Source organism: Symphalangus syndactylus, chromosome 14 (assembly GCF_028878055.3).
Source record: "Symphalangus syndactylus isolate Jambi chromosome 14, NHGRI_mSymSyn1-v2.1_pri, whole genome shotgun sequence".
NCBI lineage: Eukaryota > Metazoa > Chordata > Mammalia > Primates > Hylobatidae > Symphalangus > Symphalangus syndactylus.
In genome coordinates this window covers 41498901-41514731 of record NC_072436.2, presented here as the reverse complement: position 1 = coordinate 41514731, position 15831 = coordinate 41498901, and the positions used below count along the sequence as shown (strand labels likewise).

At 43.2% G+C, this 15831-nt stretch overlaps 1 protein-coding gene and 1 long non-coding RNA gene across 4 annotated transcripts in view; one reads left to right on the top strand and one right to left on the bottom strand.

Moving 5' to 3' along the window:
• Positions 1–289: 289 nt before the first annotated feature.
• The window catches only part of TMEM87B (transmembrane protein 87B), a 62629-nt gene continuing 47087 nt past the window's right edge, over positions 290–15831 (top strand). Inside the window, exons 1-4 of one of the 3 annotated variants that reach the window (XM_055243339.2) lie at positions 290–794; positions 5005–5065; positions 9227–9318; positions 11971–12102. In XM_055243339.2, the coding sequence (XP_055099314.1) occupies positions 630–794; positions 5005–5065; positions 9227–9318; positions 11971–12102 (450 nt within the window). In that variant the 5' untranslated portion in view covers positions 290–629. Of the gene's footprint in view, positions 795–5004; positions 5066–8906; positions 9106–9226; positions 9319–11970; positions 12103–15831 lie in introns of those variants that run through there. The other 2 variants (XM_055243340.2, XM_055243342.2) reach the window with 2 other exon arrangements.
• LOC129462885 (uncharacterized) lies at positions 7576–8821 on the bottom strand. The gene is made up of 2 exons (XR_008650984.2): positions 8611–8821; positions 7576–8445 (listed from the first exon to the last, which is right to left on the bottom strand). It is a non-coding gene; the product is annotated as an uncharacterized lncRNA (long non-coding RNA).

Below are 15831 nucleotides of genomic sequence, written 5' to 3'. Positions count from 1 at the left end.
TGCTGCACCCTGTCTCCGCACTCCGCTCTGGTCCCGAGCCCTCCTCCAACCCCGCCCTGTCCCCTACACCCAGCCTGGCCCCGAGCCACGCCTCCCAGCCCGCCTTCACACTCCCGAGCCCCGCCTACATCCCCGCCCTGTCTCGTCACTCCGCCTGGTCCCGAGCCTCGCCTCCTGCCTCCACCCTGCCCCGCCCCCACACTCCCGAGCCCCGCCTTGTCTCCACACTCCGGCAGCTCCTCCCTACCCGGCCCCGCCTCTGCGCTCCGGCTGCCAGCCCTCCCGTCCAAGCTCCGGCTCCTCCTCTATCTTCACGCCCACGCCAGGCCCTGAGCCCCGCCTCCACGTCTCGGCGCCAACTCCACGTCCTGGCTCCTATCTCTGCCTTCCAGGCATCTCCCAGCTGCACGCTCGGGCCCGGCTCAGAGCCCTAAGCCCTGCCTCCCGGTCCTGGCCCGTTTCCCAGAACTGCACCGAGCCTCTCCGCCCAGGCCCAAGGCCGAGCCCCTCCTCCACACCCGAGTCCGAGCCCTGCGTCCCGGATTCGCACCCGCCTGCCTGGGGCGGTGCTGCATCAGGTTCGGGTGTGGCAGGCGTCTCGGAGCGCCAGGTGCAGCTTCCGGGTCAAGATGGTCGCCGCCTGCCGCGCCGTAGCCGGGCTCCTGCCATGCCGCCAGTGCTGCTTTCCCGCCCGGGCCCCGCTGCTGCGCGTCGCCCTCTGCCTCCTGTGCTGGGCCCCGGTGGCTGTGCGCGCGGTCCCTGAGCTTGGGCTCTGGTTAGAGACAGTCAACGACGTAAGTGGAGTGTCGGGACCGAGGCGTGGCACGTCTCGGGCCCTCAGGGCCGTCGCGGGGCTTCGCTTGACCCCGGGCTTGTTCACCTGGCCTCTGCCGGGTCAGCACCGGGTCTCCTGATACCCTCCCCGAGCCTTTTGCCTGTTACAATCCGGGAGCGGGGAGCGGCCCCTCCTCCGGCCCGACCTAGGCTGCAGGGAAGAGCCGTCAGGATTGCGCATGGGACAGCCCTCCGGTCCGAGCGCTCGGACTATTACTGAGGGTCACCATTCCCGACGCCGTGGCCCTCATTTTGCTCTGACATGTTTTGGCTGGATCAGGAATCTCTCGGCACATCTAGCAGTATCTTTGGGATTCGACTCTTCCGGTCCGGATGCAGCCACAGTGGGCCACACCCCTGAGGCCGCAGGGAGGACTTGCCAGCGCTTCAGTTTCTGCATAAACTTAGCGCGTCTGCCGCTTCCTTTAAAAAAAGAAAAAAAAAAAAGAAAAAATTTAAATGAGGGGGAAACGTGCAGTAGTCACCCTACCTCTATTTCTCTCTTCCTGAGTTCCTGAATTTCTCTACAGTTCCTGTTACAGTTCCGGGAGAGAGTGTGTGTGTGTAGGTGGGGCGGGACTTGTGATTAGGGAGTGCTTGAAAGGCGAATCTGGAGGCATGAGTGGGTGGAAACTCTTCTTTCCAAGGCAGGCTATTAGAAAACTTGGCATCCAGTAATTAGAGAAGATGATGTGGGAGAGATGCAGGGGCAGAATTATGGAAAGTCTTGCAAAAGAGAGACAGGAAGTCTGGAAGAGGCGTTATCTCCGGCTTCTCTAGGGTCAGATAACTCATCCAGCACTGTTTGGGATGGGTATTTTCCACATGCATAATGTCCAAGTTCTTTTTTTTTTTTTTGAGACAGAGTCTCGCTCTGTCACCCAGGCTGGAGTGCAGTGGCACGATCTCGGCTCATTGCAAGCTCCGCCTCCCGTGTTCACGCCATTCTCCTGCCTCAGCCTCTCCGAGTAGCTGGGACTACAGGCGCCCGCCACCACGCGCGGCTAATTTTTTTTGTCTTTTTAGTAGAGACGGGGTTTCACCGTGGTCTCGATCTCCTGACCTCGTGATCCGCCCGCCTCGGCCTCCCAAAGTGGTGGGATTACAAGCATGAGCCACCGCACCCGGCCATAATGTCCAAGTTCTAAAGATGAGACTTATATTTTGATAACCAGAAAAAGAAAGTAGTTCCAAAGACTACAAATACTTCCCACAACACAAAAGCTACTCTGAGGAACACGCTGGGTATCTTTCTGGATCTTTTAAGACCTAGTGCAGCCATTTCCTCCAGGATTCTTCTGGGTTGGTGACCTAATTTGTGCGCCAGTTATATAGTCTGCACATCTCCATTATTTAATTTCCTGAACGGGAAAGAGTAGAACGCAGTGAGCTACTCTCATGGCTTCCTGCTGCTACGATAATGAATAGTCAGTATAACTATACTGGAAGTGAATCAGCTGCATGCATATTGTTAGATTACTTGAACATATCTGTATAGATCTTTGCCAAGTGTACTGTGAACATACCTGCAAAGATCTTTGCCAAGTGTACTTCTTCTTGCATGAGGAAGAGAAGTTTGCTCCCTAAGTGCTGCATGACCTCTAGGCTAATTTTACTCCTGGGTGATCCTGGGCCACTAGAAGTCTAAAAGCCCTTCTCTCCCAAGAGTGGACTTATATTTTCCTCATTTCAGGTTGTCAGAAACAGGAAAGGAGAGTGGGGCTTTCTTTCATTTGTACTGCAAATCTATGGAGAAATTTTGTTTCTTTGTTTTTGTTTGTTTGTTTGAGACAGAGTCTTGTTCTGTTACCTAGGCTGGAGTGCAGTGGCACAGTCACATGGCTCACTGCAGCCTCAAACTCCTGGGCTCAAGCAATCCTCTAGCCTCAGCCTCCTGAATAGCGAGGACCATAGGCACATGCCACACACCAACTAATTTTTAAATTTTTTGTAGAGATAGGAGTCTCACTATATTGTCAAGGCTGGTCTTGAACTCCTGGCCTCAAGCCATCCTCCTGCCTCAGCCTCCCAAAGTATTGGGATTATAGGCATGAGCCACTACACCTGGCCAAGAAATGGTTCTTTTGAGTATACAAGGGAGCAAATGGTTGAAGCACCACTGTGTGTCATATGTTAGACTGGTCATTGCTGTTGCAAAGATGAATTTTAGCCATTGCCCCTTCTCCCAAGACGTTCACACAATAATAGGGATAACAGATTTATGAGTAGATAGTCATATACACTGTGATATACTTGGGATATTACCGGAGCACCAAGGGGGTCACCTAACCCTGCTTCCTGGAAGAGAGACCTGACTCAGTCTTAAAAGATGAATAACTACTACCTTGATGAAGAAGAGGAGGAGAGCAGAGCAGCAGCAGTGCAGGAAATTATTGGTGTTTCTGCTACATCAAGTTCTGTTGTTAGAGGGGACTCGGGTCACCACAAGCCTTCCATGCCTGAGCTTGGCCTTGAGCCTGAGGCCAGAGGCCTCAAACTCAAGGATCTGTGTTGGCCAAGGCAAGTCATGTCATTGAGCACAGTGAGCTAGGTTCAGGACCGGAGGGGGTAGTGAGGAATGTTGTGGACTACAGATTGCATGCCCATTCTGAAGAGGGGAGCTGCCATTTGGCTTCAGCTTATTCTGCATACACTCTAGCAGAATGAGCACAGAATTGCCACAGCTCCTTGTTTTTTTAAGTGAAACTGGAATCCATCTTTTTATTATGTCAACTAAAGAGTTTAAAAAAGGCCTCTTGTGGGCCCAATAAACCCCATTTATAGGTTGGATCAGGCCTCCAAACTCCCAGTAGCTACTTTAGGATGTGAATGAGGGAGCCATTGAAAGAGCTTAGACATAATGCTAATCACTATGGCTGCTGTCTAAAGATGAATTATAGGATCAGATCTGGAGGTAGAAGTACCAGTTAAGCTATTGCAGAAATTAGGCAGGAAATGCAGAGGGCCTAAGTTAGGGCAGTGGTGACAGAGATGGAGAGGAAGAACTAAATTTGATAAGTGTTTGTGAGATAAAGTAGGCATGCCTTGGGGATTGGGTGATGGAAGTGGGGAACTGGAAGGAGCCATGGCTTGGGTGACCGTAGATGGTACCACCTCCAGCCAAGGTGGACAGTGTAGGAAAAGTTGGTGAGCAGAGAGGAGTGTGTCTGGTTTAAAACAGGTTTGTCTGTTGGACATCCGCCAGTGGACATGTCCTTTAGGCATTTGGGTATTTGGATCTGGAGCTCAAAGGAAGGATCCAAGCTGGGAATTTTATTGTTGTTGTTGAAACTGTGTTGGGGAAGGGAAGAGGTTACCACTTGTCCTATCAGTGTTTTTTGTTTTGTTTTGTTTTGTTTTTAATTCCTAATCATTTTTACATTTAACACAGTCTCTAACTGCAGGATTTTTATTCCTGAGGAGAGAAGACATTAAACAACTAATCAATTATTTGATTTAAATTGTGGAAAGGTGGTGAAGAAGAAAGGGTGCTAGGGATTATATAAGGGAGGGCCTGGCCGGATATGGGCCACAGTGGAAGAATTCCTGCAGAATGGGCTTTTGAGCTGGGCTTTGAAGGGTGAGAAGGAGCCAGCTAGATGAACAAAGGGTGAAAGGAAGGATTTTAAAGTAAATTTTTCAGGTTGACCACTAATCCTGAGGGCAGGAAAGAATATCATGCTTTTCAGGAACTGGAAAGTTGAGAGGTGGGCAGGCCTTGATTATTCACGTCCTATAGGCTACAGTAAGAATTTCGGTCTGTTGTAATTGCATTGGTAAACCATAATGACTTGGAGCTGGGAGAGGGGGACAGTTCCTTATCAAAAGTACATTCAAATTGACGCCAGGAGAGCAGCATGCAAATGCAGTCAGTTCATGTCACGTCTGAGCAGCACTAATCCTGCAATGGCAGCATCTTTTACCTCTTATGTGTCACTGGCCCTAACTGAGTCTGCTAGAGGCCGGAGCCCTCCTGATCCTCAGGGTAACTGCAGGAAGTAGAATCATGACAAGGTTTTAAGCAAGTTAGTGATGTGATCAGATTTACATTAAAAAAATACTCTTGTCAGAGAGAGGAGTGCAAGGATTAGAACTCTATATGTTGTGGGGTAAAACATTGCCAAAAAAAACCTTCTAACAAGATCTTCCTGTGTTTGTTTTTCATTTTAGAAATCAGGACCTTTGATATTTAGGAAAACTATGTTTAACTCTACAGATATCAAGTTATCTGGTAAGTATAATAAAACAATAAAATACTAGACTGGGTGCGGTGGCTCACGCCTGTAATCCCAGCACTTTGGGAGGCCGAGGCGGGCGGATCACAAGGTCAGGAGTTCAAGACCAGTCTGGCCAACATAGTGAAACCCCATCTCTATTAAAAATACAAAAAAAGTTAGCCGGCCGTGGTGGCGGGCACCTGTAGTCCCAGCTAGTTGGAAGGCTGAGGCAGAAGAATCACTTGAACCTGGGAGGCAGAGGTTGCAGTGAGCCGAGATCGTGCCACTGCACTCCAGCCTGGGCGACACAGTGAGACTCTGTCTCAAAAACAAACAAACAAAAAAACAAGAATAATAAAATACTAATATGTACATAAACAACATAATATAAAATGCATTCATGTAAATGAAGATAACATATATAATAAACTAAGCAAATATTTTGCTTTTAAGTGGTCCTAACATTTATTTTAAAGTTTTGTTTCAGTCAGGACTTGGTTATTTACAAGAATGGATTTTTCTTTTTTTTTTTTCTTGAGACAGGAGTCTTTGTCACCCAGGCTGGAGTGCAGTGGCAAGATCTCTGCTCACTGCAACCTCTGCCTGCCAGGTTCAAGTGATTCTCCTGCCTCAGCCTCCCTAGTAGCTGAGATTACAGGCAAACACCACCACACCTGGCTAATTTTTGTATTTTTAGTAGAGACGGGGTTTCACGGTGTTGGCCAGGCTGGTCTCAAACTCCTGACCCCAGGTGATCCACCCACCTCAGTCTCCCAAAGTGCTGGGATTGTATACAGGCATGTGCCACTGTGCATGGCCCACAAGAATGGATTTTTCTGATCTTCTTTCAGAAAATGTAATATGAATCATTTTATGAAAATTATAATTAAAGTCTAATAGACGAGCAAAAAATTTGGTTTTGGTGAAATTTGACTTCAAGTCTCAGATTTTTAAAACTAGATAAATTGCTTTTATGAATATATGAAATGTCATGATTGTGATAAACCCCTTATGGCCTTGAAAATTTTCAAAATGTACATGTCCTCATAAGTAAAAATTGCTGGACAACATTTTAATTAGAGTTTTAAGGTTGATAAAAGTTAAAATATTCATTAGGTAGGGACTGTCTTTTCTGTGTCAATACTGATATACCAGAACTACCAAGGTTTTTTAAGAATTTCACTGGATTTACATTGGATCATATTCACTGTGGCCCAGTTCCTCTTATTGTTTCCAGTAACCTAACTAGGAAAATTGGTTGCCAGAGTTAAAGTCTCAGGATAAGGAGCAGTTTTTGGCTGGGTAGAGCAAACTGGCTTCTACAGGATCCAAAGCCGTGACTCTTTCCTTTCACGCAACAGATCATGCTCTGCTCATTTGTTGGGGGCAATTCTGCCTTTTACGGGTCTTTCCTGAGGGAAGTCAGGCTAGCCAGCAGCTAGAAAGCAGAGGTGGTTTCAAGCAGCTCTGTAATATCAATCATCAGTGGTGATAAGAGCCTGGTAAGAGGAAATTGAAGTCCAAGGTGAGTGAGAAAAAAATTTTGGCATCTGTTTATTTAATGAATTCATGTCTCAAAGTCTAGACAAAGAGGATTTAAAAGAACTCAGTCTGGTGCTGACAAAAAGTTATATGGGGAAAAAAAAGTAATGTCAGCCACTGAAACAGAATTTGATTTTTAAAAATCATTACAAATGCCAGAGATCAACCTATGAGTAGACTACAATCAAGACATTGTTATTAACTTATCTAAAGAAAGAATGGGACAGCATGAGGGATTTAAGAGCAAAAGCATAATAAAACTAGGGTTTAGTCAGGCAAATGCTGGTCATGTCCAACAGCATTGTTGGGGGAGAGGTTTTCTTGAACCATGACCACAGCTATGACATGGGGCTTGCAGGTGTGGATATAGCATCCACCTGAGCCTCCTTGGTCTGGTGCCATGCTCACCAAACCACCTTCTCATCCGTATTGGGCCTCTAGGGAGGCATGCTGAAGGGAAAGAGTTGATCATTACTAGTCCAGTTTACAGTTTCTGTTCATTGTAAGTGAGTAATTGAGTATTCTAATTTATACATCTACATGATAGCCATGAAAGTGAGTAATTGAGCATTCTAATGTACACATCTACCATCGGGAAAAGGGTGACATGAGAATCTGTGTTTTCACAGAGCCAGATTTTAGTGCTTGTTAAGCTAAGGACTGGTCCCTTGGATATATGTCGATGCTGTTTGGGAGATCAGATATCTGGCTTTTTTAAGGCAACCTTTTTTCTGCTGTCTCATTCAAGTCACGTGGAGCCCTGTGCTAAAAAATCTCTCAATGTAATTCATCATATTAACAATATAAGAAATGCACCATATGATCATCTCAAAGTATACAGAAAGAGCATTTGAAAAAAATTCAACACCCATTCATGATAGAAACTCGAAGAAAGTTAGAAGTAGAAGGAAACTTCCTCAACCTGATAAAGGGCATCTATGAAAAATCTGTAGCAAACATCATACTGTCAGTTCTTCCCAGATTGATCTATAAATTCAGTTTAATCCCAGTCAGAATCCAAGCAGGCTTTTTGTTTGTTTGGTCAGTGCATATTGTGAATTTCACATTTTTGAGTGCTGGAGGGCGTTGTAGTCCCTTAACAACTTTGTTCTAGTAGACATTTAAGTTCCTTGTGGGTCAGTTTGATGCTTTCCAGTTTTCTTGTTAAGTTCTTTTAGGATGGTTCTGCAGTAGCCTTTTGTCTAGGGCAAACTTAGCAGTGCTTCTGTGGTGTGGTCTTTCTGCTTGTCTTCCAAATACCTGGTATATTTACTGAGGCCTCTCCACTCTGGCTAGTGGAAACTCAAACAGTTCCCAGCTCTGCGTGAGCTCTGAGAATTGTTGGGCTTGTTCCTATGCATGGGCAGGCTGCCCTTCAGCCAGAAACTCCAGGGGATCACTGTGCAGATTTCTCTTTCTCTTTCTCTTTATGTAGCTTCCATCTCTTGGGTACTGTCCCCCAGAAAATCCACCAGCCTCAGTTTGTTGAACTTGAATCTCTGGTCTCAGTTTCGTTTCGCTGTTTGTCATTATCAGCCTTTGAGATGACTCCCAATGATCCTTGCTTCCTGTTATTCATGATCTTGTGTAGTCCTCTAACACATTTTATCAGAGTTGGTCTGAACACATTTTATCAGAGTTGGTCTGAGTGACTGATAGAGCATGGTGGAAATAATGGCACATCCCTTCTGAGGCTAAGTTATAAAAGACACTGTGGCTGCATCTTTGCTCTCTCTCTAATCATTCACTCTGGGGTAAGCCAGCTGCCATGTTGTGAGGACGTTCCCAACAGAGCTCTCCTTAACTCCAGACTTAATGCTTTTCAGTCTGCCTATTCCTGTCACGCTCTTACCTGGATCATTCAAAAGAAAGGCCAAACTCCTCAGCAGGGTATAAGACCTCATGAATTTTCCCCAGCACTCTTCTCCAGCTTCAACTCTTTCTCCTTTCCCCAGCCTGTGTTCTAAGCATAGCAGACTATTTTCAGGGGTCATACTGATGCTGTGCTTTCACTCACCCTGGGCATTTACGTGTATGGTCCACCCTTCTCTTCACCAGGCTAACTCCTGCTCTTCCTTCAAGTTACAGGTCTCCTCCTCCAGCAAGCTTACCCAGAACCCATTCTTCATGCTCTCCTGGGCTATGATAGGTGACCTGCTCAGTGCTCCCTTGACCATTCTCAGCCTCTGGGACTACTGAGAATGCCTGTTTAGTTGTTAAAACTCACTCCTCCAGTACCTCTTAAGTCATAGACAGGCATTGTTCTTGCTTACCATCATAGCTCACAGGGTGGGACACAGGATGGGGCTCACTCAGTATATTTTGAATGAATATGTGAGTGAGAAAAATGTTTGAGAGTGAAATAAGCAGTGACTTAGCGTATCAGGCCACTCAGCTTATTTAATTTTAGACTTACAGATGAAATGAGCAGTATTACAGCAGCTTTTGGTTAACTATAACAATTTAATGAATTTATCTGTCTCACTTTACAGTGACTTTTTGGAGAAATTAGGTAATGTTTTACTCATTGTTATATTAAAGTAGCCTATTTTTAATTGCATTCTCAAAACCTTAAGTTTATATTAGAGTGTATGTATTATTCATGTAAAACGAGACTTTCTTTTTCTAAACAGTTAAGTCATTCCATTGTTCTGGGCCTGTGAAGTTTACCATAGTGTGGCATTTGAAGTATCATACCTGTCACAATGAGCATTCTAATCTGGAAGTAAGTAAAACACAAGTTTTTAATGTATATAAAGCTATGAAGGAAAATTATGAGTATAAAGATTTATTAGCTCATCAAGTGAAGAGGCTAGAAATAGAGATTACAGTTTTAGAAGTGCCACAGATTAATTTTGGGACTTATGGCAATAAACCAAGTTACGTGCTGAGAACACTACAAGCTTTTAGTTGCCTTGTATGTTATGAAAAATGTTAGTAAATGTTTAAATTCAGGCACGTAGCAGTCGTTGACAAAGACGCTGTACATACAAATAAATGCTTAATTTGCGAAAGAAGTTTAAATGTTTCACTTTTTAAAAAAATTACAGGGAACTTAGAACTGTATTGAGTACAAGTAGATTTAGTGAGCACAGGTAGATCGCAGAGAGAGGTGAGGAGAAGAAAGGAGGTATCTGGGGAAAGGCGGAGGATTCTGAGAGAGGAGAAAGTGGCTGTGCTGAGGAAGGCTTTTCCTGCACCTGGCTCTGAAGCCTGGGTTTCTTCCTCCTGGGATGTGCACTGGGCTCTCAGCAAGGTGTTGCTCTTGATGATTCTCATGATAGTTGCTTGGGATTTTTTCCTTTTCAGATTCTCTGTTACCTGTTTGGCTTCTACCTTGAATAATATATGGGTTTCCATATTTTTTAAAATTGTATATGTATATATGTATATACCTATACATATACATGTATATGTACATATACATGTATATGCATATAAATACATACGAGATCTCTCTCTGCCACCCAGGCTGGAGTGCAGTGGGGCGATCATGGCTCACTCCAGCCTTGAACTCCTGGGCTCAAGTGACCCTCCTGGCAGGTTGCCTCAGGTAGCCTCCAGAGCCTCTGGGATTATAGACGTGAGCCATTGTAGCTGGCTTTCTGTATTATTAGTATTATATTTCTATTTGGGTTGAACCATGCCATTTTCCTTGAACTGCCTTTTTGGCTTTATCTCTAAATATTTTACACCTTCACACTAAATACTTCAATGTAAATTTCCTAAGAACAGAGATATTCATTTATTTTTTTCACAGTATAATTATAGAATTCAAATTTAACACTGATACAATGCTATTATATATAAACCTTATTAAAATTTTGCAGCTGGGCAGGGTGGGTCACACCTGTAATTCCTGCGCTTTGGGAACCTGAGGCGAGAGGATCGCTTAAGCCCAGGAGTTAAAGACCAGCCTGGGCAACAAGTGAGACCTTGTCTCTACAAAAAATTAAAAAATTAGCCAGGCACAGTGGCATGTGCCTATAGTCCCAGCTGTTCGGGAGGCTCAGGCTGGAGGATCCCTTGAGCCCAGGAGTTCAAAGTTGCAGTGTGCTGTGATTGCACCACTGTACTCCAGCCTGGGAGACAGTGAGACCTTGTCTTCAAAAAAAAAAAAAAAATTCACCAGTGTCCCAATATTGTCTTTTAGAGCAGGCCCCCCCTCCTCCACACCCCATACAGGAACCGATTCAGGTTCACATTTCATTTCCTTTCCTTGTTTTTGTTTTTAGTTCCTGATAATCTGGATTTTTCCTCCTTTTTGGTATGTCATGGCATTGATAGTTTTGAAGTGTACAAACCATTTATTTTTGCAAAATGCCCCTCAATTTGAATATTTCTGATGTTTATTCATGATCAGATTCAAGTTATACATTTTTGGCAGGAATACCACAGAATACTGATTTGTCTCATTTTTGGTGATGTTAATTTGGTCAGTTGGTCAAGGACGTATCCGCAAGATTTTTTCCATTCCAAAGTTACTACTTTTCTCTTTGTTATTAACAACAACTTGTGAGGAAAAACTATTGAAACTATGTAAATATCTTGTGGTTTTCATCAAACCTTCAGCCACTTGTTTTAGCATCCCTTCATGATTCTTGCCTGATGAGTCAGTCATTACTGTGCTGATTGCTGAATGGTGATTTTCTAGTTCCATACTTTCTTCTTCATTTATTAGCATTCTACTATAAGGATGCACTCTCTCTACTCCTCTAATCAATCTGTCTTACCTGTCAGTCATCAGGTTGGACTCATTGATTTTTACTTTGTTATATAGGTATTAATCTATTACTATTTTTATTTATTTTGCTCAAATTGTCCCATATTTGGTCTGTGGGAGCCAACTCCACTTTTTTTGATGACTGGGAGCTGCCATTAAGGAGCCTAGTTCATTCATCCATTCAAGGATGCCAGGAACCTCAGGTAGTTGTGTAAATGAGTGTCTCCTCTGCACTCAGCTACCTTTGCTGTATCTTACTGTTTGCTTTCTCTTTTTTGTAGTTGAATGCTGCTTTCTTTCTCTGTAAAATCTCTTACACATGGGATAAAATACAAGTAGCCCCAGAACAAAGTATGTTTTATTTCTCTGGGAACTATTTCCTTGTAGTATCTTAGTCAGTTTTCTTACTGTAAGTATGCTTGTGTTATGTATTACTGTATCTGAACACACTGGAATGGCTAAAAGGTTATGATTATCTCAATTATATTAAAATTATATTCAAAACAGTTTTTATTTGGTATTTTATTCTACTGCATATTTCCAGGTATTTCAAACTGAATATACTTTTGGTATTATTTAGACATTAACTTTTATTTATATTCTAGGATAAGAAGTGTGGGAATAAATTATAACATAGAATTTTACCTTATATAGGAGCTGTTCCAAAAACATAAACTTAGTGTTGATGAAGACTTTTGTCATTATTTAAAGAATGACAACTGTTGGACAACAAAAAATGAAAACTTGGATTGCAACAGTGAGTCACAGGTGTTTCCATCTTTGAATGTGAGTATCTGACTTGCCATGTTAAAATAAAGTTTATTTTATTCCCAGTGAATACAAGTATCAACTGAAGTAATGTTTTATCAGAATTTTGGTAAAGGTGGTATCTGACTTGCCAGGTTAAAATAAAGTTTATTTTATTCCCACTGAATACAAGTATCAACTGAAGTACTGTTTTATCAGGATTTTGATAAAGGTGGTTAACTTGTAAATTTTTAGGTTTAGTTTGTTTGTGTGTATAGTAGTACATAATAAGTAAGATACTTGGCTGGGCGCGGTGGCTCACACCTGTAATATCAGCACTTTGGGAGACTGAGGTGGGTGGATCACCTGTGGTCAGGAGTTTGAGACCAGCCTGGTGAAACCCCATCTCTACTAAAAATACAAAAATTAGCCGGGTGCGGTGGCATGTGCCCGTAGTCCCAGCTACTCAGGTGGCTGAGGCATGAGAATTGCTTGAACTCATGAGGCGGAGGTTGCAGTGAGCCATGATTGTGCCACTGCACTCCAGCCTGGGCGACGGAGTCTCAGAAAAAAAAGATAAGATACTGATGTCATTGTTCCATTTCCTTGCAACTTATTTTGGCAACATCCTTGCAAGGGTCTTTTATATCTGCTACCTCTAATTTATCTCTCACTCTTCCTTCTGTCAACTGCAGTCAGACCTTTGCATCCATCATCCCATCAAAACAGCTCTAGTCAAAGTCACCAGTGAGTTCCGTGTTGTTAAATCCAATGGTCTGTTCCTCTTACCAAAAGTCTTGACGTATCAGCATTTGACACATGTCAACACTGCCTCCTCCTTTATGCCTTTTCTCCCTCCCAGTGTGGGAGCTTAGATTCTAAAATGATTAACAGCAGTCGGCCAGGCGTGGTGGCTCAGCCTGTAATCCCAGCACTTTGGGAGGATGAGGCGGGTAGATCACCTGAGGTTAGGAGTTTGAGACCAGCCTAGCCAACATGGTGAAACTCCCATCTCTACTTAAAATACAAAAAATTAGCTGGGCATGGTGGTACGCACCTGTAATCCCAGCTACTCAGGAGGCTGAGGCAGCAGAATCACTTGAACCTGGGAGGCAGAGGTTGCAGTGAGCCGAGATCACACCATTGCACTCCAGATTGGGGGAAAAGAGCGAGACTCTGTCTCAAAAAACAAAAACAAGGCCAGGTGCGGTGGCTCAAGCCTATAATCCCAGCTCTTTGGGAGGCCGAGGTGGGTGGATCACATGGTCAGGAGTTCAAGACCAGCCTGACCCATATAGTGAAACCCCATCTCTACTAAAAATACAAATATTAGCCGGGCATAGTGGAGCATGCCTGTAGTCCCAGCTACTCGGGAGGCTGAGGTAGGAGAATCACTTGAACCCGGGAGGCGGAGGTTGTGGTGAGCTGAGATTGCACTACTGCACTCCAGGCTGGGAAACAGAGGGAGACTTCCTCTCAAAAAAAAAAAAGAAAAGAAAAGAAAAACAAAAACAAAAATAAACCTAGCAGTCAGCCTTGAGTAGTGAGGTTATGGGGCATTTAAATTTATTTTTTGTTCTTTTGTAAATTCTGAAGTGAAAATGTCTTTAGTAAAAGTTTTAAAGGAGTTCTCTTTAAAATGTGTTGAAATGTAATAAACACGGGAAAGTACACATCAGTGTACTCCTCAATGAATTTTTAAAAGGCCAGGCACGGTGGCTCATGCCCATAATCCCAGCACTTTGGGAGGCCGAGGCAGGTGGATCATGAGGTCAGGAGAGCCAGACGATTCTGGCTAATAGAGTGAAACCTTGTCTTTACTAAAAATACAAAAAATTAGCCGAGCGTGGTGGTGAGCACCTGTAGTCCCAGCTACTTGGGAGGCTGAGGCAGGAGAATGGCGTGGACCCAGGAGGCGGAGCTTGCAGTGAGCTGAGATTGCGCCACTGCACTCCAGCCTGGGCGACAGAGCGAGACTCTGTCTCAAAACAAACAAACAAACAACAAAACTGAGCACAACCATGTAGACCCTGATGAATTATAGAACATTTTAGCACCTAGAACCCCCTTTTAGTTCTTAACACTTTCCCTGCCAATGGCAACACTATCCTCATTAAGGAGAAGGTTTTATTTTTATTTTTTAACTTTTATTTTCAGGGGTATATGTGCAGGTTTGTTATATCGTAAACTCATGTCACAGGAATTTGTTGTACAAATTATTTCCATGACCCAGGTACTAAGTTTAGTACCCAATAGTTATTTTTTCTGCTTCTCTACCTCCTCCCAGCCTTCACCCTTAAGTAGGCCCCTCTTTGTGTCTGCTGTTCCCCTATTTGTGTCCATTTTCTTATCATTTAGCTCCCACTTACAAGTGAGAATATGCGGTATTTGGTTTTCTGTTCCTGTGTTAGTTTGCTAAGGAAAATGGCTTCCAGCTCCATCCATGCCCTGCAAAGGACACGATCTCCTTTTTTATTTCTGCATTTTATTCCATGATGTATATGTACCACATTTTCTTTATCCAGTCTACCATTGATGGGAATTTAGGTTGATTCCATATCTATGGCAATGTGAATGGTGCTGCAGTGAACATATGTGTGCATGTGTCTTTATGACAGAACGATTTATATTCCTTTTGGTATATAATATACCCAGTAATGGAATTACCGTGTCAAATGGTAGTTCTGTTTTCAGCTCTTTGAGGAATTGCCACACTGCTTTCCACAGTGGTTGAACCAATTTGTACTCCCACCAGCAGTGTATAAGCATTCCCTTTTCTCCACAACCTTGCCAGCATCTGTTATTTTTTGACTTTTTAATAATAGCCATTCTGACTGATGTGGAATGGTATCTCATTGTGGTTTTGATTTGCATTTCTCTGATGATCAGTGATAACTGAGCTTTTTAAAATATGCTCTTTGGCTGTATGCATGTCTGAAAAGTGTCTGGTCATGTCCTTTGCCCACTTTTAAATTTTTTTTTGTTTTTTTTTTCTTGTAAATTTGTTTAAGTTCCTTATAGACACCGGATATTAGATCTTTGTCAGATGCATAGCTTGCAAATATTTTCTCTCATTCTGTAGGTTATCTTTTTACTCTGTTGATAGTTTCTTTTGCTGTGCAGAAACTCTTTAGTTTAATTAGATCCTATTTGTCAATTTTTGCTTTTGTTGCGATTGCTTTTTTGGCAACTTTATCATGAAATTGTCACTTGTCCTACGTCCAGAATGGTATGGTCTAGGTTGTCTCCATAGGGTTTTCATAGTTTTAAGTTTTATGTTTAACTCTTTAATCCATCCTGAGTTGATTTTTGTATATAATGTAAGCAAAGGGTCCAGTTTCAATCTTCTGCATATAGCTAGCCAGTTATCCCAGGACCATTTATTGAATAGGGAGTCTTTTCCCCATTGTTTGTTTTTGTCAACTTGATTAAATACCAAGTTATTATAGGTGTGCACCCATATTTCCAGGCTCTCTATTCTGTTCCACTGGTCTATGTGTCTGTTTTTGTACCAATACCATGCTGTTTTGGTTACTATAGTCCTGTGGTATAGTTTGAAGTCAGGTAGCGTGTTGCCTCCAGCTTTGTTCCTTTTGGTTAGGATTGCCTTGGCTATTTGGGCTCTCTTCTGGTTCCATATGAATTTTAAAATAGTTTTTTCTAGTTTTGTGAAGAATGTCATTGGTAGTTTGATAGGAATAGCATTGAATCTGTAAGTTGCTTTGGGCAGCAGGGCCATTTTAACAGTATTAATTCTTAATATCCATG